Genomic DNA, 27036 nt, shown 5'->3' on the forward strand with positions numbered 1-27036 from the left:
TTCTGTATTGTAGTGCAGGCAGAGCACCTGCCTCAGGGTCACCTGTGTCCTGGGCAGCCCCTGCTGATTGTTCAGCATGGTTTGAAAGTCTCAAACCATTGCTAATAAATCTTGGAAAGCTTTGTTACCTTAAATGGTTCTATTGCTAATGTTGCTGCTTCCCATGGTTCTTGCTGGTTTTTAGGCAGAACTTGAGCTGTAGGGACACTCACAATAACCAACACAGGCCCAGAGGCAGTGTGAGGTGAAGGTGGGCGAGTTTAGAATCAGTTCTTGGATGTTACAAATAATTATTGTGTTTTGGTTTGTATCAGGCTGAATGCAAAGTGCAACTTCAGGCTTCTGCTTCCCACATGGAAATAAACTCTGTTATCCTGAAAGTTACACTGATTTTTGTCTTGTCTGAAAGTGTGACTTGCTGGAACTGTGTAAAATTGCTGCTGGGGAACAGGAAAACATAGGGATGAAATAAGCAGGTTAAATTCTGTGATAGTAGAAATCCTTGCAGTTTTTCTTTTTTTAAATTAATAATTTCCTAGACATTCTCATGTAATTCCAAATCATTGGCTATACTTGAGAGTGGCATAAATATGCATCCTGTTTATAAAAGTTAGGCCTTGGATTCCCATCTGGATATCATCCCAAATAGAAATCATGGTCAAATGATGCCCTGATTGTCTATTTTTAATTACACAAATTTATTAGGTTTGTACTTGGACTAAGTTTAAGTTTGTTTCTAAACAGAAAAGAGTTTGTGAATAAAATGATTGTGTATGAGTTGGAATGTAGTTTATAGGGGGATGTGTAAGTTGTACAGGTGAAACAAGGATATCATTAAATGATATTGTTATCTAAGCTCTTTTCCAGTAAATTTAAGGAAAAACTCAGGAGTTCAAGGCTTCAAAATTTCCTAACCAATGACTGGAAAAAGACAGGGGAGGAGGGAAGAGGTCATCAAAATAACCTGGAACAAAGTCTCAAAATGGAATTTACTTTGATTTCCCCAAGGCACATTGATTTTCAAGAAGTTTTATACAGCTCCAGTGCAGAAGCAGCATTTGGGATGTCAAGGGACCATATCTCATGGAATCATCTGTCTGGAGAGTAACTCAATCATCTGAGGTCTTCTAAGCAGTGCAAGTTTTCTTTTAACCCCCATACAGGGGGGCTGTGAAAGGGAGACTTGTGTTCCTTTACATTCCCTTCTTCACCTCTCCAGCTGTGCCCCCAGTTCCTGGGACAGCTGCTCTGTGCTTTCAGAGCAGTGAAATTGGTGTCACTCATTCCAGCCTTGCTTCTGCCTGTGGCTTTAAGAATGGGAGAAAATAAGCCTTCATTTCAGGAATAAAAAAATTAATTGCCTGTATTTAAGAAAATTTAAAAGTTCAGCACTGAATTGCCTGTGTTGGCCCCTTAAACTCAGTGTTTGAAGTATAAACTTCTGGAAATATTGCAAGCACCTTGCACACACTGTTACTTTATCTCTGTGGGGATTTTGTGTTTGATTTACAACAACCATGAAGGCCAGATTATTTTAAGTTGTATTTCTAGCTACTAATGTCTGCTTAAAGGAGATGTATGTAGTTACTTAACAGTAAAAATTCTTGGGTTATTTGGTAACTCAGATTCTCAAGTGTTCTGTATTTTTTCATACTTTTGCATTTTAGTCACACTGCCTTACACTGCTTTTCTCAAGTTAAAAAAGTAAAATATATCTAGACCAGAGTTGTGGCATTTCCCAGCAAATTTGCAAATGTCTTCAGTTATATAATCTACAGTGGGAAGTGAAATGAGGCACCAGGCAGCTTTCTGTTATTAATCAGGTTTTTTTTTCAGTTGATCAGGATTGCTTTGAAGCAAGGAGTGACCTGGAAGAAAAGCAGCTGATATTTCACTGTTAATTTTCAAAAAACAATCCACTGCATTTGGAAATTATTCTGCTCCTTTCTTAGTAAATACTGTTTGATTTTCCTGAAAATAAATTAAAAGCTAAGTTGCTATTGAAATACCAGTTTCCTTGTAGAAATATTTTATTGTATTGAGATTTTCCAGGACTTTCTTAGACCATTTTCTTCTGACTCATAGAATTGTTTAAATGCTTCTGTGTGGAAGATGTGGAGAAAATTTGGTGATTGCTGTTTTAGGGAAGAGCTTTGAGATAGATTTAGAGGATTTGTTCCAAAACTGGAAGGGGATGAATTCCTACAGAGAAGAAGAGGCAGAGAAACAAGTACTTCTGTTTTTTATTTCTTCAAGTATTTAGTGATTTAGAGTTGTCCTGTTGCTTATAGAATATAAGAGAACAAACTCACTGAGCTGCTGACTGCCTTACATCTCACTAAATCTGGGTGACTTTTGCTCACATGAAAAATCCTTTCTTGAATTGCTTTGTGTTCCCTCACATTAAGTCAAGGCTTTACCAGCCACTGTTGCTCTTTGTGTGGTTTCCTGACTCTCCTGTGCAATCTCCCACTTCAGTGTTTGTTTCCCAGTTGGAGGCTCTGGGGTTTATGGTGGATGCAAGGTAAAGTCAATAACTGACTTTCAGTGTATTCTGAGTTTATTTGCCTCTGCTTGAACCATCTTTTTATTTAGGGAAGGCTCTGAATCCTTGTAAAAAAATCTTCTGTACCTCTGAATCATTTCTACTGCCTTTCTCTAGATTCTTTTTTATGCCTTATCTTTTCAAAACCATTTGATCAGAGTTAATATGAATAATGTTGTATGGTTGACTGTACTAAACTTTTTTATTGCAATTTGCCAAGATTTTACCTCGACCATTTATTTTACTTGTATTATTTACAGGGAATGTCTTACACTGAGGGCCCATGTAATTTATTATGCAGTGGTGAACAAGCACATTTAACTTCAGGAGTGTGCACACCAAGTTTTGATTCCTGGTTTATTCATGGAGACTTGCAGACTCCATTTGAGTGTGTGCCTGAGAGCTCTTTTGTTTAATGAGATCTCCTTCAGAAGGTAACTTGGGTTTGTCAGTTCTCTGGAGATTCTCACACCACTGCATTACAAACCTGCAAAATAGCAAAGAAATTTTGTGTTTTATTTATGAACTATTTTGTATGTTTTCCAAATGAACAGAAAGGAAAAACATTGGTAAGACAAGAGTGTGTTTATTTTTTTTCAATCTGTCAAACCTTCCAATTTATTTTGTCATTGCTGCCAAGAGCCTTACACAGACTGACAGGAATGACTTTGTTCTGAAGAATTCTCACCGGCCTACACTTGCTGGGTTGAGTTCCTCAAGGAAATGTTACAGCAGATTGACTTTCTGCTTGGGTTTATTTCAGTTATTGAAACAAGACTCGGTGGTATTTCAGCATTTGTAGCTAAGAAATTAGGCAATGTCTGACCATTTATACACTTTTCCCCTGGAAAATCACAATATTTATTTGGATCACCAGTGCCTGAGAGTTATTTAGGATGAAGTTTTGTGAGCACTCAGGAGCTTACCAGCTGTTAAGAGTTAATTCTGTTGTTACACTTTGTTATCAGAGTTCTGTGAGAGCTTTTGATTGACTATGATTAATGCCACAGAACTTCAGAGAGGCACTGTTATTAATGTGCTGATTGACATAAAGTTATTCTAGTGAGAGTATTATAGTAGCTGAAAATCCATCATCTTGATTATTATTGCTGCAAAATGCCATGGAAATGAGTAGTCAGCTATACATTATTGTAACTCTAGTTGAGAGCCAGATGCCTCACTCGAGTCCCCTCAGATACAGATCTTGTTTTGTTTGGCAGTCCATCAGAAACAATTTGACTGTTGAATGGGGAAGGCTTGATGTTTGTAAAAGTGACTTGATTCATAGAAATCTGGGGACATTTTCTCAGGCATCACCATTATTCAGGGCTGAGTCCAATGCAAACTTCCATATGTTGCTGCCAGTAAAAGTGCAGAGTGTGGAGACAGTGAGCTGTGTGTAAAGCAGCTCAGTGCAGTGATAGCTGACCTGTCCTGCTGGGATTGGGATCAGAACGTCCACACACCCACCTTTGCCATAGTTGGATCCTCAGCCAGGTCTCAGAGTTATCTTGGGCTTTTCCCAAGGACTTAGTCTTAACCAAGTGGCAGGAGTTGAGGAAGAAGTGGCCTTTCCTGCAAAGTGTTCCCTTTCAAGTTGCAGGTAAAGATCAGTAAGTCCAGTCTTTATGATCTTGCAGCCCTTGTCAGGGATTGCAAAAACAAAGTGGACTTTGTGCTGAAACTTAGCCCATACTCCCAAATCCTGAACTGTTCAGTGTCACCCTCTACTCTGCTCTGGTTTTATTTTCTGGTTCCTTACCTGCAAATTAAATTGTCCAAGTTATGTTACAATTCACATTTTATTTCTGTAGTCTGTTTTTAGTTTTTGTTTTACACTATTAACAGTTGTGTGCAAAAGACTTCTAATTTTAACCCATTTAGATCAAATCAGACTTTCATCTTGCTTGTAGCAGTTAACTGAGCAGAGGACAAGTACATCTGTGCTCTGAGATTTGTTTTCACTGTTTGAAAAATGGGAGAAGTTGCTGTTCCCTGTAATGACTCCATGAGCATGTGACCTTTCTTGGTGACACAAATTAAGCACACAGCAATTTGCTCTTGTCTGGTTTGGGGCATATTATAAATTTAGAACTTCTGTTGTTGGTTTTGTTAACATGAGACCAACTGTTGCCGTTGTCCTGTAGCACAGTCCTTTTGAGAAATGGACTGATTGGGCAACTGGAGGATTACAGTTCCTTTGGAAATATAATTCAGTGTATCTCATGTTATCAGAGAAGGCTGACAAACGTTTCTCTAAGAAAGTATCAGTGGGCTGTGGCTGAAATGAATGAAGCACTTTGTTTCACAAGGAAGTGAAGCATTTTTTCCACAATTTCCCAGCAGATATTGGACATTAAAATGATGAGTTTACAGAGTAATATTTATCCTCTTTTATCTACTTCTTTAAAGGACCTGCTGTGATACTCTTTCACATGACCTTGGGTTTGTTACTCTGAACAGATACAGAGAAGCAGCATTTCCATGGCACAAATATGATTTGACAGGAGCTGGTTATTAACAATTCATGTTCTTTGTTAGGTTGGAGACCCAGTTGAGAAGATGCTGTAATACTTTTAATGGGGACTGATGGAAAAACACAGCATACTTAACCAGTAGGTAGTTGGTTGTGCTGAAGAAATAAAATGAGGTTAAAGGAAAGAAATTTGGAAGTGGATGTCAAAGAACAGGTGAAATGCACTGTAAAACACAGAGGGGTGATTTTATTGACAATACTTGCTGGAAAAGTGACATGTTGCAGATGTGGTAAACATAAATGACATGACAAACTTGAATAAAATGAATAACAGGACAAATTTGAGTGACTGTAAATGACAGTGTTGAGTGTGACCTTGTGCAATTCTGAGGGGCTCAGTTTTATCCCTGGGAGCTTTAGCATGGTGGTAGCACTGTCCAGATCCTGTGTGTGAGAGGCTTTGCTGTTGTTTCCTCAGCAGTGGGGACTCCTGTTACAGTAATCCTGCTGGGCACAAAGGCAGCCCTGTTTGCTGGGGATTGGAGCCTTGCTACAGCTGTGTTCTGCAGGCAGAGGCATCGCCCCTGCCTGGGCAAACCTTGCATCACTGCTTCAGGTTTGGTTCTCCATGCAGTGACAGCTTTTCATGGCTGGCATAGAGAGGCAAAACTACTCTGGATGGCAGGGCACCACCTTGATCAGCTGTGTGAGAAGGTCTGCAATGGACCCAAAAGTCCTTCTCTTCTTTTTTCTTTTCTTATTTGTGTGATGCTGCTGTATTGAAACATACCTGGTTTGTCAACCTAAGTAGTTACTTTTGAAGATAACTTAGCTGAAGTCCCAGATATTTTTGATGTAATCCTCTCAGGTGTTCAGTGATACAAATAGGGCCATGACTATTTGGGTTTTTTATTATATATAAAGGCAGACTGAACTAGTGATTATTTTAAACTTGGTGGTACAAATAGTTGTGTGAGGGCTTTCATTTCCATTAACTTGTAAATGCTGCTGTCAAAATGGGTGATATTTCTAATTACCTGAGAGCAACTTCATTTCACAAACATTTTGGAGCAAACTGTAGTGACTGCAGTATTTTCTGGGCTTAGATAACAGCTCTGATTGGCTAAAGCAGAGATTTAAATTTAGACATTCTCTGTATTAAATGCACAATTTGGGTGCTCTATTTTTAACTGAATTTTATGTAAAAACTGGCTAAATATAGAGAACAGTTATTTCTGGAAAGTGTGTGTGCCAGCTGACATTTCTTCTGCTGCTGCTTTTGTCTTAATACTTAGCAAAACAAAAGGTCACGGAATAGAAGCACAGAGAAGAATGTTCATCCTGTTTTCTGTCCTGGAGCTGTGGCAGCCATGGAACAACTTGCTCCATGTAGTGAATGGGGCTGGAAAGCAGGAATACACCTGGAGTTGGAGTGATTTAGAAGGTCTAGAGCAAGTCTGCTCACATATTTGTGTCCCTTTTCTACAGTTTTAGAAATATTGGCATAAGGGCAGAAATAACATTTTCAAATCTTGCTAGGATAAAAGCTCTACATTTAATTATTTATATTTAATTGTTCCAGCACAACTCTTGTGTGGGTTAAAATTGCATGGAATTAAAGCCTTGTTTGCCATGCCTTGTAATTGTTGGGTGACATTCTGTACTACTTAAGTCATTATAAGTCTTGTAGTCTGTAAACTGAAGACTTCCTGGGATGTGCAGTCAGGTTAGGAAGAAGGCAGAACGTGTTGGGGATTGGAATGAGATGCTGCAAGAGAGGATGACATACTCTGACAGACAGGCAGTATAAACTGGTTTTGTCTCTTGGCTGGTACAGAGTTATGGGCCATAATTTAATGTACAAAATGTAACTTGTGTGAAGAAGACTGGAGATAGCTCATAGTTCAGCTTGTAGGGATTGGTGTGATACCACACATTTAACATATGCTTCCCACTCTGAATTTTTCACCAGTTTTTAAAATTTGTTTATCTGAAATCTGTGAACAGAGTCAAATTTTCTAGTCTCACCAACTCCATATAATGGCAGTGTTCTCCCTTCTGCTTCTTGCAGACTGTTGGGTCATTTCTTTCTCTTGGCATTGCTCACCTGTGATGCCATCCTCCCATCTCTTGTACTGACTACCATAATTCCAGGAGTCTGTGGGGAGACACAGTTACATGATCTTCAGTGCTGTCATTAAAGTGGAGACTTTGCCAAACATTTGCAGAAATTGGTGTTTTAAATAACCCAGCTCAGAATTTTCTTAGGCTTTCCATGGCAACAAGTTCATCTGTTATGCAAATGTTAACAGTCTCTGTCAGAGCATGGCTCTGGTTCTTTCCTGCAGAGTCTATTTAGTGCTCAGCACAAATAATTCCATGCACAGTGTGGTGTATGTACCTGTCTTCAGGTGTCCTGAAACACCTTCCCTAGGTGAGGCTTCACTGCCCCTTTCCTATTGTGGATGGAAAATGCAATGAATAAAATCTGCTCTCAGTGAGTGAAGTGATGGTTAATGGGTAGCAATAGGCTTATACAACAGGCAGTTTGGTATTAATAGAATTGCTGTGAAGTTTGGCTTCCTCTTTCTCCTACTGGGTAAGCTTGAAAGTGTCTTTTTATGGAAGAGGAGATGCAAGTTCTGCTGGAAAAAAATTGCAGAGAAACCTTTGCTCACTGCAGTTGCCCATAATCTGTAGCTAATTCACAAGACTTTTCCTTTTTTTCTGTGCTATATAGCTGTATGTATTCTGCCTCTCCAGCTTTAATATTATCTGATATGTTAGGTCTGGGCAGACTGACAGTACAGGATCATGATCTTCTGCAGCTCTGAAATACTCTTGTGGTTCTCAGGAGCTGCAGGTTAAAATTCTGTTGTAATTGTTTTTGTACTCTGTGAAATAGCTCGTGTCAGTTTTAGTGTTTCCTTTGCTTAACAATACCTGAAATGAGCCTACACAAACTAGTTGTATCTGATAACTTTATAATGGTGTTGCAAGAAGTGCACTCCACCAAATACTTACAAGGATGACAGATTGAAGAAAACAGGGTCATAAAAGCATTTAAATTTTACCTTTTTCTGTTGGTTTTCATACCTACCTATTGTTGAAATAGGCCTCTTAGTGATACTGTGTGGAGCCATTTGCATTTAATTGACATGTTTGTTTGAAAAATTGAGTATGTGGTTTGAATTTTACCCTTAGACTTACTGGAATATGATGAAAATGTGCTGACTTCGCTTCTAAAATTTTCAGTTTTAGAAAGATACAGTACTGAAAACAGAGGATTTCATGTGTACATGCCCACCAGTGCTTGGGATGATCTGAAGCCAAGTGGGAAATGCACCTAGTACAGCACAGCTATCTTAGGCTGACAAAGAAATAAAAATGGGGAGAAAAAACAATATTATCACCAAAGATGTTCTGTGGCAGGACTGGAATTTGTGAGTGTGGGCTCTTGGGAAGCTGGGTTTGGGTTTTGTAGCCTGTTCTGTTGCCACTACAAGGCTGTTTGTCTCCAGAGCCCTTGGTAGGCAGCAGTTTCAGGTCTTGTTTCATTTTAAGTTGGGAGCTTTGGGCTGTTCCTCCCCAGGTAATGAGTGTGTCTGTTCAGAGGTACTGAGAGTTCCTCAGCTGAGCCTGCTGGAATCCTTTCAAAGCAAATCCTTACTTAACTGCAAGCACTTGAAAGGAACTTTGATATATTGTTGTATGAACAGTAATATTGTGGAAGAAATATTGGAAGTCAATGTTACAACATTGAAGCAATGTTTGTTTAAATAAGGCAGAATTGCTGAAGCTTTTTATTTCAAGGTTGCAATTTTTTTATTCCTGGCCTAATATTAGGGTTTTTTACTGTTTTTACTCTTGCTTCCTTTTTCTCCAGTAATTTGCAGTGTGATATTTTGAACCTCAGCTATCCTAAATCACTTAAAACTTTGGACAGCAATTAAAAAAAGATTTAATTAGCACAGTCTGTGAGCTGGTGGATGCTGTGAGTGAGACACTGAGCCAGGTGCTGGATGGGCAGCAGTGACCCTGTGCTGTCTCCTGCTCAGATATTGGAGTAAGATATTTGCATAACTTTGTGGGTCATGTTTTTGGCACATTTCTGCAATCCCCCTGATTATCTGAATAATCCTATATATACCAGGCATGTTGTGCTTGCCAGCTTTCCCCAAACATTGGGAGTTCTTGGCTGTCTCAGTGGCTCAGAGCAGCCCTTGACACACAGTTATGTTGCCCTTTATTTAGCCAGGTGGTTTTTGATTTGACTTTGCTGTGTGAGCAGGTGCTGGTAGAGAATAATGAAAGATTTTGTGAATAATGGAAGAACTAAAAAAAACAAAGACTCTTAAATGCAAACAGAGGAACATGTTAGAAGAACAGCCCTAGTATTCACATTTAATAATGAGCATTTTGAATTAAACAGCCTAGGTACCTTACTGTTTAATCAGTTCAACTTATTAAATATGTAAGGTCTTTAACACCCATGTACTGTGCCATTCACAGTTGGACAAGATTCTAAGAAGTCACTGCAAGATGTTTATGCATTTTGTCATGCTCCTCCAGCCAACACAACTTGGATTTAATTTTTTGAGGCAATTTATGCTGTTCTTTTAGATATAGCATTCTGTGTGTGGAAAAGGCATTCATGTGTTCTGTCTGTAGAACAAACAACTACTCAGATTTTTACTGATGCCTGAAGCCTTAAGGAATTTATTTTGAAAAACATGACATCAACCAGCATTCTGGATACAGGAACAGATGAATTCTGGTGCATAACAAGCTGTTTCTCAAATTAAAATTCAAGTTGTATCAGTATGTTAAAATTCATTAATCAAAAGAATATGGAAATTATCATGCAGTTATTTTCTGCTGAATTTTCCAAAAGAATGTTTTAGCTTGAATATTCACTTAATCTTTATTCCATTCTTTATAATCTTTGGGGAGACAGATGTCCACATTCTGTATTTCTCTGAGAGATTGAGGCAGTGTTTGAGCTCAGGTGTGAGTGTCCTTCTTATTTTATGATCTTAACTGTGAACATGTTTGGTGCTGCAGTTAAAGGTTATTAAAGACAATGACATCTTGTACAGTTAAGCAATATTTAATTACAGAGTTCAGCTCCAGGTGTATGGAAACACTGTGTTAAACATCTTCCCTCCCAGCTCTGAGTATGCTTATTCCATCCCACCAGAAATTACTCAGTGCTTTAACAGTCCCATTAGTTTGGTTAACAACAAAAGTCTGACTGTAGATTCTTCAGAGGTGTCTTGGTTTTATCAATAAAGTGAAGTATGAGCAATAAAGATTACTCCTCTCTTACACTGTTACTCTATTATCTGAACTCCTCTAATATTAGTGGAGTACTGATGACCTGGACATTGGCAGCAGGATGAGTTCTCCTGTGCCTGGTGCAGTGTTATAAAGGGATTGTAAAGGTGTGAAGGCTGAGCTATCTGACAGCAGAAGGGGAGAGGAGAGAAAAAGGAACCCTATTGAAAGTTGCAAGACAAATTGCAAACTGGTGAATTCCTCTTTTGATCTTCATCACTACAAACAAGTTCCTACTTTCCATCTGTTTATTTAATTCATTTTCCTTTGCATCTTTCTTTTACAATTCTTCTAGAGCACATACCCATATATTAAGTTCTGCCCTTCATTTATTCTTTTGTCATTGTTTCCATTTCACTTTCCCTGTGTTTCATTCCTGTATCTTTCTTGTTTAGACCAAGTGGAGGCTCCAGCTGGCCGTAGCAGCCATGTAGGACCCTTCAGGAACCTGATGGTAAGTGCACGTGTGTACTTATACTCAGGCTTCCACCAGGTTCTGTGTTCAGAGGCATTTCCCCGCTCCTGCAGGCTTCTGTTCATTCCTGACCTCTGAAACAATAAAAAACACTAAGGGACAGGCCTTGGACTACTCATTGATACGCTTTATATCAGCAGTAGGTTGTGGTTTTATTGGAAATCTGCAGGAAGAAAATGATACAAATCTTCCAGGTTTATATGGATTTTAAAAGCACTTTGGGAAGTCATGGGAGAAAGTCTGTCAACAGCTGTTAAATGTCTTCTAAAGTTCCTGGACTCCAACACATGGAAGCTGGGAGAGCATATCAGTGAAGTATCACCTGTTCCTCTGTGCTTAATTCTCTTCTGGGCACATGCTCTTGAATGTCAGGACCATGAAACTGCATCTGGGACAGTCATTGGCATGTTTGAGTGTAGTGAATTCTTTGAACCTTCTCAAAGAAAACTGGCACCTAGAAGATGAACAAACTGAAGGTGGTAAAGGAGATCATCTACAATGGTTTACTGTGGATATGTGTCAGAAATTGATCTGACACAGCTGAAATGTTGTCTGTGCACAAGAAGTTTGTTCAGAGGAAGGGCAAGTCAGGTGCTGGGTGAATCCTCTCTTCAAATGCATCAGTGCTTAAAGACCAGTCATTGACACATCTCCAGCTGTATCATGGAGCAGGTTGCCTCATGAGCAAATTGCATCTCTTTTTAGGACTGGCAGGAGAACTTGCAAATGATCTGCTTTGCATCAGTAGCATAAGGTATGTGACATAAGCACCTTGGTTTTGTGTGAAAATCCTGCTGTTGTAGTGATATCTCAGATTATGGTTGGATTTTGAGGTACTGTTGATTTTGTATTCTCTGACTGGATGACACTTTGAAGCACATCCTTGTGCTTTACCACCTGGAATTTGTGTTGGTCCCTTTTCATACTTTACCTCACCTTTGAAACAGCACAGGATATTGCCAGTATTGTTAGAAAAAAGAATTAATTGGCTCTTGATTTAAAGACTTTGACAGTAACCTGTTTTGCTGAAATTCAGGGCTGCTGTGGAGTTAGATGCAGAATTGCCCTGTGGCTTCATCTGGAATAAATTGGACACTTCACTGTGGGGGAGAAGTGTCTCTGAGCATGGGCCAGCTTTGCCAGGTGAGGGGCCTGTCCTCCAACCTTTCATTGTTGCTTCACCTGTCAAGAGAGATAAATCAAGAATTGTGTTGGTTTTGGGTCAAGATACTGATAGTGGTCTTCAGATGATAAGTGGTCTGCAAAAAGGTTGAGAGTTCTTAATGTTCTAGGAATTAGGTATGGTTTGTGATGTCACTCCTGAGGTGTATTGGGATGCATGTTTGATTCCTAGGAATGTGTGGAAATCTTCCATTTCCACTTTTTCCCTAGAAGTGGAGCTGTTGGATTGTGTTACTGTACATTTCCAGAGCAATTTCAAGTGACTTGGGAGATACTTCTGGAAACTTCTTTGATATCCTTCATTCTCAGATCTTGGTAGCATTGTTTGCAGTTATGAACATTAGAGGTGATGATAAAAAAATGGTGTTGGACATTCAGTAGCCTGTCAGGTAAAGAAAGAGGTGCTTAAACTTCCTTATGGCTGTGAACACCCAAATATGTGCTAAATCTTCTGACAATTGCAGGTGTTTTATATAAAAGCAAAATTGAATGTTGCATTGTTCAAACAATCCAGTATCAGTCCTTTATGGCAGGTTAGACATGAGTATCATGATAATAATTGAGGATATTCAGAGCAAATTGCTAGTTCACTTTGTGTCTTTTCCAAAGGTGACAGAAATTCAGTCTGAGTGACTGTTGTCAGGTTATAAGACTAAAATCTGTTAAATTAGATAAGAAATTGAAAAAGGTTTATTATCTGTATAAAATTGAAACACACTGGAATTTGGGAATGGTCTATGAAATCTTAGCTCCTTGAGAGAAAATGCAGATAATGATTTAGATAGTTCAAATCAAAACAAGTGTTTCCTTTTAAAGCTGAGGCTGTCTGAGCTGCTCTCTTGGGGGGGGTTGTGTACTTGGAACTTCTCAGTTTGAACAGAGGAGCATTTTATAAAAAGACATTTCAGTATCTTAGCTCAGGATACAAAAATATTTTCATGGGGTAAAAAGGAGGAATTTGTTGACAGGACTGTGACATGGAAGAATGTGATTCTAACTAGGAAATGGATTTAGAGGTGCATGGACGTTTCTGATCAGAGGGAATGGGCAGTGTGCTATGAAGTATTTTTCTGTGTGTTAGAGGGGGCAAAGGAGGAATTTGGATTGCTTCTTCTGGACAGTTCTTCCCAAGAGTTGTGTGTAGAACCGTGGAGTTTCAGTGGTGTTTCCTGTATTCTGTGTCTAGAGTACAGTCTACAATGAAATGAGTCAGAAAACCATCAGCTTTCATTTGTTATTACACACCCCTTATCATAATTTATGTTATAGGCCTGAGTCTGTAAGGTTAATGGCAAAAATTAACAGTGGTGCAGTGGAAATTAACTTTGTAGTGCAGTGGAAAATGAAGTTTTCAGTGTGTTTACATCTTACAGTGCTGGTCAGCTCTTTGCATGTAATACCCTTTTGTGTTCATTATCCTCTGCAATTAATACATGCTGCTTCATTTGGCTAACAGAAGGTGATCACTTGAAAGTGGTGTTTGTGTCAGGACCCAAGGAAATACCTTCATTATTTGCTGTTGCCCAGTTCCATCTCATTTGGTTCTGCTGCCTTTGCCATGTTGGTGAAGCTCATGCTGCTTTCAATCTTCTCATGATGTTATTATTCATTGCTTTTATTATAACTCTCCTGATCATTCAGAATGTTTATACACCCAGAGTAATCCTCTGTGGGTTTCTATTTTGTAAGGTTTTCCAATTAACATCAAGGATTAATAGTGTATGAAAAGATTTTCTGTTTTCCATACACTTCTGTGAGATACAGGAATTTAGTGGCCATATTAAGGTAACTGCTTGCTGTGAGCTGCTTAAGCCTGGACAAGTAGTTTGTTCTTGCTTTGAAAGTGAGGAAAGTATTTCAGTATCTGAAGTTTTTACCTGAATGCTGTCTGTTCTCCTAATCAGTCATTTCTGTTCCTCAGGAAAGCAGGGTCTCTACAGGAGTTTGTTATACTCCAAAGCTGAGGGTTTAAATCTCCGCTCATTTATGACAAATAAAAATTGTTGAGCAGGAATAATAAATGCTTTTTTCTCCCCAGGAAAGAAGAAGACTCAGGAAGGTAAAAACAAGGGAAAGAAGGCCACAGATACAAAACAGAAAAAGGCTGATTTGGATTCTACTTCTGCAGATATGAGGGATTCTAAAGAGAGTGAGTTCTCAGTGGCTTATTTTTTCCTTCTGTTTATCTTTTTGAATCAAGGGATGCTTGTCATGTTTAGTACATTAGCAGGTTATCTTACTGTAGCAAAGTGAACATGTTTATATTGTTTACCCCAGTTGTTTTACTAGCTAGGAACTTGGCTGTTAGAAGTGTGTCATTAAACATACAACTCTGACCACAGGAAAAACTAATGTGCTGTAAAATTTAGACATAAACTCTTAGAAGATAATAGCTGAGCAAAGTCCATATTCTAGTGTCTTTGGAGCTTAGTTACATGGTTGTTATTTATTGCTAATTAACAAAGTCATTACTGTGGGGGGAATACAGTATTAATTCTTTTGACCCATAACTCTTCCATTCCTCCCTTCTGTTCTCCCTTCTGCTTGCCCAACACGTGCACCACTGTTCAGGTGTCTTATGGCCCAGCTAAGCAATGGAGAAGGGTTTTTTGCTCTGTAATGTACCCACTTAGGCAACATTGTGAGTATTAGCAGCAGGGGTGTTTTCCTAAAATCATCACAGAACGTTTTGGGTTGGAAGGGACCTTAAAGGTTGTCTTTAAAGCGACACCTTTCACTGGACAAGGCTGCTCAGAGCTCATCCAACCTGGCCTTATTTTCTTCAGCAATGGATATACTGACAGCAGATAGGTAGGACTTGCATGCAGAGGTGAAAACATCCATCCCATGAGTAAATAAATGAGAAGTGCTGGTGTTGTGTTGTGTCAGGAACAGAAGAAAGAGGAGAAGAAAGGTGAAGCATTTGATAAAAATATCTCATTCTTTTCTTTATTATGCTCTTGTGTTCCAGGTCATAAAGAGGAAGATGAAGCACCTTCTGTTTCTGCTGTGCTGTCTCTGGAACAAACAGCTGTGATTCAGGAAATGGTAAATCAAGATGTACTTCCAAAGCTGATGATCCCCAGTCCAGCCAATGAACCACAAGTGGTAACTGAAGACAAGCAAGGAGAAGCAATAAACTGTGCATCAGATGAATTAGATGATGAAGAAGAGGATGATGAAGAAGAGGAAGATGAAGAGGAAATAGAGGATACCAATATGCCTAAAGAAAATGCTGAAATGCCTTTGATGTGTGAAGAAAAGCTGGACTCCTTGGAAGAACAAAAGAGTACATCAGAGGAATCTCCAGAAAGCTCTCCAAAGAAAAAACTCGTGGTGAAAATCCCAAAAGCACAGGGGGAATCCAACGGTGATGTTCAGGAAACATTCATGTTTCCCTGCCAGCACTGTGAGAGGAAGTTTACAACAAAGCAGGGACTGGAGCGCCACATGCACATCCATATTTCCACCCTGAGCCACGCGTTCAAGTGTCGGTACTGCGGGAAAGCCTTCGGCACTCAGATCAACAGGCGGAGGCACGAGCGGCGCCACGAGGCCGGGCCGAAAAGGAAACCATTCCTGACACTGACCTCATCACAGCACTTGGATAATGTTGCTGATAACCAGGTGATTGTGGATGATGGTCTTAAAGATGACCTGAACGTTTCCAATCTTGTGCAAGACTCTGTTGTCTTGGATTCTGAGAAGGTTTCCCAGGAAATGTCAAATTCTGCGTTTGCTGAGGAGAATAAGGAGCCCAAAGAATTGCATCCGTGCAAATACTGCAAGAAGGTTTTTGGTACTCACACCAACATGAGGAGGCATCAGCGGAGGGTTCATGAGCGTCATCTTATTCCCAAAGGTGTCAGAAGAAAAGGGTTCTTTACTGAGGAGCCACCTGTCCCAACAGAGCCGGCCCCTGCAGTCCAGAGTGTGTACATAGCCAGCACAGAAATAGAAGAGGAAGGTGAAGGGGATGATGTGTATCTTATGGATATATCCAGCAATATCTCTGAGAATTTAAATTACTACATTGATGGTAAGATTCAGTCCAACAGCAACACTAGCAATTGTGATGTGATTCAGATGGAGTCCAACTCTGCAGACTTGTATGGGTTGAATTGTATAATCAGTCCAGTCACAGTGGAAATTTCCTCAAATTTAAAGGTTACACAAACACTTGTGACTGAACCTGCTAAGGAACCCTCTAGCAGTGGGAGCAGTGAATCCAAAAAGAGAAGAACTGCTAGCCCTCCTCTTGTACCAAAAATAAAAACTGAAATAGACCCAGAACCTATAACTCCTACTAGTTCTTTAAATCTTCCTCTTACCATTTCAACAGAAAGCTTACCTTTTCATAAAGAAAAAGGGGTTTATTTGTCATCAAAATTAAAGCAGCTCCTTCAGACACAGGACAATAAGAAGATAACTCCATCAAGTGAGATCCCTAAAATAGGACCTTCTGTTACATCATCGCCTATTTTGCCTCCGGTATCCAGCAGGTTTAAAAGAAGGACCAGCTCTCCTCCCAGTTCTCCACAGCACAGTCCAGTGCTTCGAGACTTTGTCAAATCAGGGGAGGGAAAAACTGTGTGGAATGATAATATTCGGAGCTCAAAAATGCCAAAGTTAGAAAGCCACAGCAACTCACCTGCTTGGAGCTTGACTGGAAGGGAGGACAAAGAAACGTTGAGCCCTCTTTGCTTTGAAGAATATAAAATATCAAAAGACTGGACAGCAGCTCCGACTTTTGGCAATGTGTGCAACCAGCAGCCACTGGATTTGTCCAGTGGTATGAAACAAAGGTCTGATGTCAAGAGCAAGACTCAGGTTCCCTGGGAATCCGTTTTAGATCTAAGTGTGCATAAGAAGCCTTGCAACGACGCTGAAATCAGGGAATACAAAGAGAATTCCACACAGCCAACGTGTAGTGGTGTTAAGAAGAAGAAACCCACCACCTGCATGCTGCAGAAGGTTCTGCTGAACGAGTACAACGGGACAGACGCGGCCCTGGACAGCGCGCTGGGCGCGGACAGCGCCGCCAGCCCCAGCAAGGCGCTGGAGCCTCAGGCAGAGCCCGAGGCAGATCCCTCTCTCTCGGCCTCGTCTTCCACTGACACTCAGCCCCTCAGCTCTGCCTCCCCTGTGCCACAGGCGCCTGCAGCACCTGCTGTGTGCCAGCTGCCTCCGTTGTTAACGCCCACCAACCCGCCCTCCCCGCCGCCCTGCCCGCCCGTGTTAACCGTGGCCACGTCGCCTCCCCCCCTGCTCCCAACGATGCCCTTACCCATTCCAGATGTCTCTGCCAGTGCCACTAACACTTCCTCCTGTCCCTCGCCACTCTCCAACACTACCACCCAGTCCCCACTACCAGTTCTTTCACCTACAGTTTCTCCTTCTCCATCCCCTGTCCCGTCTGTTGAACCTCTTATTTCTGCTGCTTCACCTGGCCCCCCTACACTGTCTTCCTCCTCTTCCTCCTCCTCTTCCTCCTCTTTCTCATCCTCTTCCTCCTCCTCATCTCCATCTCCACCTCCTCTTTCTGTAGTTTCTTCTGTTGTTTCCTCTGCTGATAACCTTGAAAGTTCTCTCCCAGTAATAAAGCAGGAAGAAGCTGAAAGCGAGCAGCAGAAAGCAAGAGAAGATCCTCACACTTCAAGTCAATCAGTAGTGCAGGAAACATTCAACAAGAGCTTTGTGTGCAATGTCTGTGAATCACCTTTTCTTTCCATTAAAGACCTAACGAAGCATTTATCCATTCATGCTGAAGAATGGCCCTTCAAATGTGAATTCTGTGTACAGCTTTTTAGGGATAAAACAGACTTGTCAGAACATCGCTTTCTGCTTCATGGAGTAGGGAATATCTTTGTTTGTTCAGTGTGTAAAAAGGAATTTGCTTTTTTGTGCAATTTGCAGCAGCATCAACGGGATCTCCATCCAGACAAAGAGTGCTCACATCATGAGTTTGAAAGTGGGACTTTGAGACCCCAGAATTTTACTGACCCCAGTAAGGCAAACGTGGAGCACATGCAGAGCCTGCCAGAAGATTCTTTGGAACCTTCCAAAGAGGAGGACGATGAAGATCTAAATGATTCTTCTGAAGAGCTTTATACTACTATAAAAATAATGGCTTCTGGAGTGAAATCTAAAGATCCAGATGTTCGTATGGGCCTCAATCAACACTACCCAAGCTTTAAACCACCCCCTTTCCAGTATCACCATCGTAATCCCATGGGTATTGGAGTTACTGCAACAAACTTCACAACCCACAATATCCCCCAGACTTTTACTACTGCCATTCGATGCACAAAATGTGGAAAAAGTGTTGATAACATGCCTGAGTTACACAAACACATACTGGCCTGTGCATCTGCTAGTGATAAAAAGAGATACACACCTAAAAAAAATCCTGTGCCCCTCAAACAGACAGTGCAGCCTAAGAATGGCGTGGTGGTTATTGCTGGGCCTGGGAAGAACGCCTTCAGACGAATGGGCCAGCCTAAAAGACTCAATTTCAATGTTGAGATTAGCAAAATGTCCTCCAATAAACTAAAAATAAGTGCATTGAAAAAGAAAAACCAGCTTGTCCAGAAAGCTATCCTGCAAAAAAAGAAATCTGCCCAGCAGAAGGCAGAACTGAAAAATAACTCATCTGAGACGGACTCTCACATCTGCCCCTACTGTAACCGAGAGTTCACTTACATTGGGAGTTTGAACAAACACGCATCATACAGCTGCCCCAAAAAACCCATCTCTCCCTCCTCCAAAAAGAATTCTTCCAAAAAAAGTGCAGCTTCTTCACCTGCAAACAGTGACAAAGGCAGCAACCAGCGCAGGCGCACAGCAGATGCAGAAATCAAAATGCAGAGCACTCAGGCTCACCTGGGCAAGACGAGAGCGCGAACCTCAGGACCCACACAGCTCCAGCTCCCCTCTGCCTCCTTCAAGTCCAAACAAAACGTTAAATTTGTACCTTCCATACGATCTAAAAAGCCAAATTCATCTTCATCCTTGAGGAACTCTAGTCCTGTAAGAGTGTCTAAAATGTCCCACGTTGATGGGAAAAAAACTAAGGTGGTTTCTAAGAACAGTTCCTCTGGAATCTCCAGCAAAGCGTCCCGGAAATTGCACGTCAGAATACAAAGGAATAATAAAGCTGTTTTGCCAAGTAAATCTGTGGCGAGTAAGAAAAAGGCAGACAGGTTCAGTGTAAAATCTAGAGAGAGGATTGGAGGACCAATCACTCGGAGCCTGCAGCAGGCAGCAAATGCAGAGGCAGCAGAAAACAAAAGAGAGGAAAGCAGTACAAAGCAAGAACTAAAAGATTTCAGGTAAGCATTTAATTTGGAGTTGAAACAGCCCAGGAACACGTTGCTTGCTGTTTTGCCAATTTTCTTGTTCTTTTTTTTTTTTCTTTTTCTTTTTTTTTTTTTTTTTTGAGTTTCTCATGCTTCAATAAAAAAAAAGTTGCATTTCCTAAGACATGAATGAGCAGCTTACTGATGCTGAGGTATGATGTACATACTTGATGCATTTTGTCATGTCATGAAATAATACACGGTTTGTATAGAGAATGTCTTTAATTATAAACTGAATTGAAAACTCTGGAAAAAAATGTCAATACCTGAGTGCAAATAAACTTAATGTCATTAAACTCAATGTTATTGGAGACACTGACCTTGTATTTGGTATCTGACTTCTAAGGTAGCCCAGAATCATTTAGATTTATTTATGGCGGTTCACTAAGTTAAAAAACATGACTGCATTCTTTACTCACTAAAATAACTTGCTTTGGTTTGTAATAAAAAGCATTCTCTGCACATATATATATATATATAAAAGAAACAAACCATGACCAAATACTTCGAAAATGTATGTGCATACGGACTGAGATAATGAAATACTTAATATAAGGGAAATAGACATGTAAGAAAAGTTACATGAACATGTAAATTTGTTAGAAGTATCATGCTTTTATGTTTCACTATAAAACTTTATAATTAAAGTTCTATTTCTTTTTGAGAAGAAGCATTTTAATCACAAGAAAGGGTAATCCTTCAATAAATAAATAAAAATCTTAATCTACGTGCCTGAGTCCCGATTTACGTTTTCATTAGTCTCTCAAATCAATAGTATATTTTGCACGGTGTTTATAACCTTTGTTACCTTCCTCCTGCCCTGTTTTTCTTGGAAACAGGCTTCTGCTTTGCTGAGGAACTTTCACAAAGCTCACTGGTAATTAAGAGTTCTTTTGGGGTTGGTGATTGCAGCGCCTGGCTGTGATTAACACCAGGTTTTGGGCCAAGGGTAGGGGTTTTTGAATTGAAGTCATTGCCAGAGGAGGAGGGGGAGGAACTGGCAGCCTCTGTCAGAAGAAGTAGAGCAGGATCTGTTCATTGTCAAAATCCAAACTGTTCACAGTTTGTTTGTCTTGCAGTGAAGATCTCCGAGGTGCAAATAGTGAGGAAATACTTTGCGAAGTAAAGGTCCAATATAGCAGAATTGTTCCCAAGTGCTAGAGGGGAATTTGACTTAAAATAGTCCATACCCAAATTAGGATGTGTTGAAGGAGAAAAATGTTATTGGAATTTGGAGACTAATGGTGTAAAAATGCCTTTTAGGAACAAGAAATGTCTACCAGGCCTGTTCCCTTGGGACATAAACATCTTCATGTTAATTCTCATCAGCTGCTCTCTAAGTTATGTGTGAAACTGTATTTAAATGATGCCAGAACAGATCAGTAGAATAAGAAGCCAAAACACCACATCTTTCCATCTGAATGAATCACTTGACCTTAGGCAAAATAACCAAGTACTTGGAAAGGGTGCATATGGAATTGTTCAGTAGTATTTGGGGAAATATCAATTGACCTGTGGTAAGGTTTCCAGGGCTGGCTCAAACACCAGCCAAGTTGCTTTACTTTGGCTGCTTGGAGTCTTTATCAGTTTAACAAAAAGTTACATTAGGGAGTTCTTTTTGTCTCTGAAGTAACTCATAAATCTAAGATTGTCTAGTCAACTTCTTTTTATATCAGTTACATAGTATGAAGGATTTTTTTGCCTTCGTACACTAATATCAGCACAGTTAGAGTCTACTCTGTGTAGGCACTGTTGGGTTTTGATTTTTTTTTTCCAGGAAATCTTAATTTTTTCCAATATTTGCTTTGTGTATATTTGTCTGCCAATTTGTTTTTCACCTTTCAGTTTTTTTGTGTAAACACACTTGTTCACAAATTGTTTTGTCATTTGTCTTGAGGTTTTGTTTTGTTTTGAATTTCTATTTTCTAGGAATCTCCTGTAGAAACAAAACAAAAAAAAATCCCTTAATGCCATGGTAGAGCTGTTGCATGCTCATCTTAGGATAAGCACTATGCCAAGGGATGTGAAATCCAAGCTTGCAGCACCTGCAGAAGCTGAGTCACAGCCATAAAATTGCCTGCAGGCTTCTTGCTCATGCTCAGTGTCAGGCTGAGATTTTGTTACTTGGTGCTTGACACGTGTAGGATGATTCAGATTAAAGCAAAGGGGACTGTTAAAAACAAATGAAACCCCCACAGGAAATCACCCAAAGACATTGTGGGATTCACTGAACCAAATCTTTGCTCTTGATTTTGTCCTCACGTTGTGGATGGTGTTGGGCAGTTCGGTTTCTGTGCTTGGCAAAGCAGGTTCCTTCAGCCTGTCCAGAAATCAGTTTAATTCAGGGCCAACAATTGCTGCACTCCAAGTATTTTTGTCATGTTTTAGGTCTCTTAAAACCTTTTGTCTAAATGATTCAGTAGAGACCAACTTAGCACGGCAAAATTCCCTTCCCACCTTCTCCTCACTTTGAGTCTTTAGACATCCAGTATCCAGTGGAATAAAGCCTGATTTGGATGTTTTATGGATTTTTCCAAGTTATTTACACATGCAAATAAAACTTTATATAGCAGTGATGAATTTCTAAACACCAGATATATAATGGATGCAGTGTATCTTTTTATGGATAAGAAGGCTAGAGCAGGGCTGCAGACCTGCATATTTTGAAAATGAAATATATAATTATTCTAAAAGGTTGTACACCTCTAATTTAAGACAATTAATTGGTCTATTGTTCATAACAGCTTTTTATGGAAATACTGTTTGTCACGTGTTCATAGAGCTTTCACAATTACTGACAGAATGGATGGAAAGTGGCTAGTTTATACAGACACCCCATTTTATTTTTTGTTCTTAAAAAGTAATCTACCTCTTTAAATTTTGTAGTTTAATACTTGTTTGGTGAATTTGTGCCACTTTAACTTTCACTTTCACTATCATTCCCATTTTGTTACATTTCTGTTATGGGGACTTTATGTTGAAATATTGTATAAAGCATTTGTAGCAAGTTTAAAAAAAATAAAATATTTAAAATTATTTAAATTGTTTTGGACACTTCAATTGTACTATATGTGATTTACATTTTACATTAATTTCATTTTGTTTTCGTTTTGGGTTGTTAATCTTGGAGCATGTTCCTGTATTAAAGTTTGCTGTTAGTTATATTGTTTCTTCTATTGGAGAGTGATATAAAGACTATTCTAATGAAAACATTAAAAATTGCAATTTGCCATAAAAGTGGGGTTGTCCTTGCTTTTGAACGTGCCAGCCCTGCTGGAGGGCTGAGTGAGCACTGAAGAGGGAATTCTCCTCCCCGTGCCGTCCAGCCGCGATTCCAGCCGTGGTTCCGCGTCCAGTGACCAACTAGATGGAAATATGACTTATTTTCTAAAACCAGTGAAGTCAACTTTTTGAAAACTTGGGGATAACTTGCCTTTTGTGTGGAAAGCAGACATGCCAGGACAAATGGAACAAGTAATTTCACGCGTATTAACGCGCACCTTTTAAACTGAAATCATGATCTGAACCCGGAAGTGCGCCTTATACTCGTGAAATTTCTGTACATCTAGGAGGAGTTAAATGTCCTTGCATCCTTCAGGTGTGTCCCCCTGGCTCAGTGACATGAATTTGTACCAGCTGGCCACTTCTGACTTAGCTTGAGCAATTTAGGTTTTAATTGTGGACACAGCTTATAAACTTAAACTATTTAAATAATGAAAATTACATACACTGTTTTAACTTGATACTATCATTTTCTGGTTTTCTGATACAGTTTTCTATTTTTATATGCTTTAAACTTGTTAAATAGTTCAATAAAAAAATACATGCTAAGATTTTTTTGGCTCTTGAGAATTTTGGAATGTTGTGTTCCACCACCAAGACGTGTGTTCTGCCTCTTGCAGTGGAGCTGGAAGCACCTGTGTCCATATTAGTGGAATAATGTAAAATTGATAAGGCTAAAGAGCTGCAGCAGTCAGTTCCTTCACATGCTCCCTACTAATCCATATTAAGTTACTATTTTGTGTAGTTGTCTATTCAAATTAATGCTTCTGTCTAAGACTCTTTGGTAAGAACTCCCAGTTTATTTTTTTGTGGGGGATGTCATTCCTCTAACGTGTTCTCTCCTTAACAACATTTTCCATGGATTTGAACACTGGTGGAATGATGCAGAGGTTCCAGCATTGTTCATGGATGTTTTTGCACTCACTGCCATTTGGGATTTGCACCACGATGGAAGAGCTGAATCCTCGGTGTACTTACAACAGCAGTTACACCAAGGAGGTGGGAGGAAGCCACAGTGAAGGTTTTCAGTCCTGGTTAGGTTTTATTGTATTTACCCAAGGGAAAAATGTACCCAGTGTTGTATTTGGATGTTTTGTAAGAAAAAAGAAACATGGAAAAAAGTGAAAACAATTGCTGAGGATGGGACATAAACTTGATTCATTGTTTCACATCTTTTACTGACCAAGGAACTAGCAGGTGGTGTTTGCTCTTGCTGCAGTCCGGTATTTCAGTCACCTTGTAAGGATTTATTAGCCATGCCTAGCAGTGAGCTGGTGGTGAGTGAAGCAGCCTCACTCTAATGCCATGGCAGAAATCCTCTCACCGTTTTGTGCGCAGCTTCTCTGCAGTGATCTTAAATCCTGTTGGGTCCCGAGGATGTGCCAGACTGAGATGTTCACCTGTGTTCACCAGTTGATCAGGGAAGTGCTGGGTGATGGAGATCTCCAAATGAGAGAGGATCATCAAAGAGTTTCAGTTCTAAATAGGTGACTCATCCCAACTAGAAATGTGCAGCTTTCATAGTTACTATTGCTATTGCATCTCATCTGCATAATTGAATTTCTCAGCTTTTATAGCCGCCTCTGTATGATCTGAAGCAACAATAAAGCTGTAACGTTGCCCACAAAGAGCTGACACGTCTTGAAATGCATCCAGACAGGCAATGAAAACAATTAAACTTGTCCTGTTTACAGAGACCAAGTGACACGCTGGGCGAGATCAAATGGTTCAGTTTAATAAAAACAGCGATGTGGAGTTGTGGAGACAGGAGATCTGACAGGTTGTGTTTACCTTTCTGTGTTTTCCATTTTCCAGTTTGCTGGAAGGCATGGGAACCAGCTTGTGGCAGCAGCTGAGCTGTGTTCAGTCCTTGGTGTTAGAGGCAGTGCAGGGGGTGCAGCCAGGCCCCTCCTGCTCTGCAGCTCAGCCCTGCTGGAAGCTGCCCGAGGGGATTAGGGCTGGGGTGTTCCTGCTTCTCTGATTTGTCAGCATTTTGTATTGCAAGACTGTTATTTAAAATTCTAGTTTGGTTCCTGATGATTTTCTTTGGGGAGATGTCATAGAGTTTGATGTCTAAATGTTCAATATTGAATGCAAATAGGAACAGCACTCACTTCATTTACTGTGGTTTGTGACTGCATTTCCAAAATTACGGGTTCAGCTCCAGCTTTTTACTGGAGCTGGGTTTAGCCAGGAAGCTGAATTGCTAGAGACAGACAAATAGCTTGTGATTGACCTTAAAAAGAGAACTTAGAAGACATTACATACTAACCCTGGCCTTTATTTACTGAATGTGATCTGTGTGAGTCACATGATGTTGTAGTTCTGCTCATGATGAAAAGGAGCTGAACAATTGATTTTGAACAAGAAGTACATGCTGGTTTGGAGCTGAGCTTTTGTGGTAAGTCTGATGAGAGAGGGGTGAACTTCTGTGTCTGTTTAAACTGTAAAAAATAGCAACTTTCTAATGGAAAAAAGGATGTACCTTCCAGTACTCTGCAAGAGCAGGATGGTGAGGAGAACACATCTATTTCAGAGCAAGATGCAAATAAAACACTTAAGGAAGGCATGGTATAAGTGTAGTTAATGCTCCATTGTACACATCAAATGAGGGAGTGGGAATTGAATGTTATTAATTATATTTTTCCATGTGTGTGAATGAGTTGCTGTTATTTCCTAAGCTTTGTTCGGGATCTTTTTAAAAATTTAAGAAATGCCTTAGGATATATTTTGAGGAGGAGTTAGTGCCTCTTTGTGCCCATCAGTTACACTCAGACAAGGGTTAGATGTTTAAAATGCAAGTAGATTGTTAGAGTGAAGATGGGTGTAAAGCATCCAGTGTCTAATGTGAGATTGCTGACAGGACACAGGAGCAGGAGTGCTGTGCTGCCTCTTCACCACTCCAGCCACCACTGCCCTTGTTCCTTAGTAAAGAGGAATCCATGGAGTCACCTCTGAATGCTGCTTCCCTCACATCCTTCATCACTTTCAATTCTCCTTTTGCTGCACCTTCTCTTAGTAAGTCTTTTAAAATGGTTTTGATCATACTTTTAGAGCATTCATTGGGAAAAGAGCACTGAAATACTGCTTTCTGTTTTTTTAAGATACAGGGCAGTAAAACAAACTCCAAGGGAAGCTTGGGCAGGCATCATGTTGGAGGGAGGCTTTTCCTTAAGAGATTGGTAGCTGCTTCATTTTCCTAATTTATTCAAAGCTCGAGTGGTTAGTGAGACATAATGTTGTAATCAACAACATGCTCTTTGTTTATATATTTATCTCTCTGTTTAATTTTTAAAGACTTTCATGTTTCATGGGCCAAGCAGGGTTTCTGAGTCATGTTTTGGATGACAGTACTCCCAGAAACTGCCAGAGGGTTGTGAGAAATCATTTTGGTTATTCAGCGGGTGATATTCCATTTCCCTGAAGTGCAAGGCTCAGTGTTCAGTGATTCCAGGTGGTCTGGCACACAGCAGGTGAGCAGCAAAACTGAAACTTGCAGCACTCAATGCCCTGTGTCAGTCAAAGAGTAATAATCTCATATCTGGGCCTGTTTCAGCAAAGCCTGCCTTGTTTCTAACTGGGGGAGCTGGGGGGGCTCAGGCTGGAGAAAAGGACACTCAGGGGGTCAATCTCTATCTCTGCACTCCCTGCACTCCCTGCCAGGTGGGGTGGGCTCAGCTCCCAGGGAACAAGGGACAGGACAAGAGGAATCAGCCTCAGACTGTGCCAGAGGCTGCCCAGGGCGTGGTGGAGTCCCCAGCCTGGGTGGCCTTGGAGGTCTTGTCCAGTCTCAGAGAGTCTGTGTTTCCTTCTGCAGTTCAGGCAGTGCTGCTCAGCAAAGTTAAAGTAAAGTAAATGCAAGGACTTCTTCAGGAAGGTGATTTTGTTGGGGATGCAGAGGATGCAGCTCCTGCTCAGGGCTGGAGGCTCATTCCCATGTACAGCCTGTGCATAGCCCCCAACCATGACTCAGTGGGGAAATTTATGTAGTGTTTCCTTTAGGTGTTGAGATATCTGCTAAACATTCCAGAGTGGAAGGAGGTGGGAAGATGAGAAATACTGAATTCTTACATCACTGGGCTGCTTTGAAGAGTTTCACACTCAAACTCCACTGTCACTGGAACTTGAAGTCGTGTTCTCCATTTATTATGGCAATACAGCATGTCACTCATGTCCCTTTTCAAATCAAAAGCACACTTGGTTCTCTGGTTCCTTTTTAATGTAATGAGATGTGCAGGACAAAGGGCTCATCCTTGTCCTGCTACCCTGCAGCAATCCTGAACTCTTTTGGTGTCACCATTTCTGTATAAAGCTAAATAAAATCAACTGCAGTGTTCCCTATGTGTGCTGAAAGTTTCCTCATTCTGTTAGGAATGTGATT

General features: G+C 40.3%; 1 protein-coding gene across 2 annotated transcripts in view; it reads left to right on the forward strand.

Moving 5' to 3' along the window:
• LOC117006881 (PR domain zinc finger protein 2-like) overlaps positions 1 to 27036 on the forward strand; it is a 62235-nt gene that overhangs the window by 27908 nt on the left and 7291 nt on the right. Inside the window, exons 7-9 of one of the 2 annotated variants that reach the window (XM_033079603.1) lie at positions 14054 to 14164; positions 14987 to 19346; positions 24005 to 24373. In XM_033079603.1, the coding sequence (XP_032935494.1) occupies positions 14054 to 14164; positions 14987 to 19346; positions 24005 to 24146 (4613 nt within the window). In that variant the 3' untranslated portion in view covers positions 24147 to 24373. Of the gene's footprint in view, positions 1 to 14053; positions 14165 to 14986; positions 19347 to 24004; positions 24374 to 27036 lie in introns of those variants that run through there. The other variant, XM_033079605.2, reaches the window with a different exon arrangement.

Source organism: Catharus ustulatus, chromosome 24 (assembly GCF_009819885.2).
Source record: "Catharus ustulatus isolate bCatUst1 chromosome 24, bCatUst1.pri.v2, whole genome shotgun sequence".
NCBI classification, from domain to species: Eukaryota; Metazoa; Chordata; class Aves; order Passeriformes; family Turdidae; genus Catharus; species Catharus ustulatus.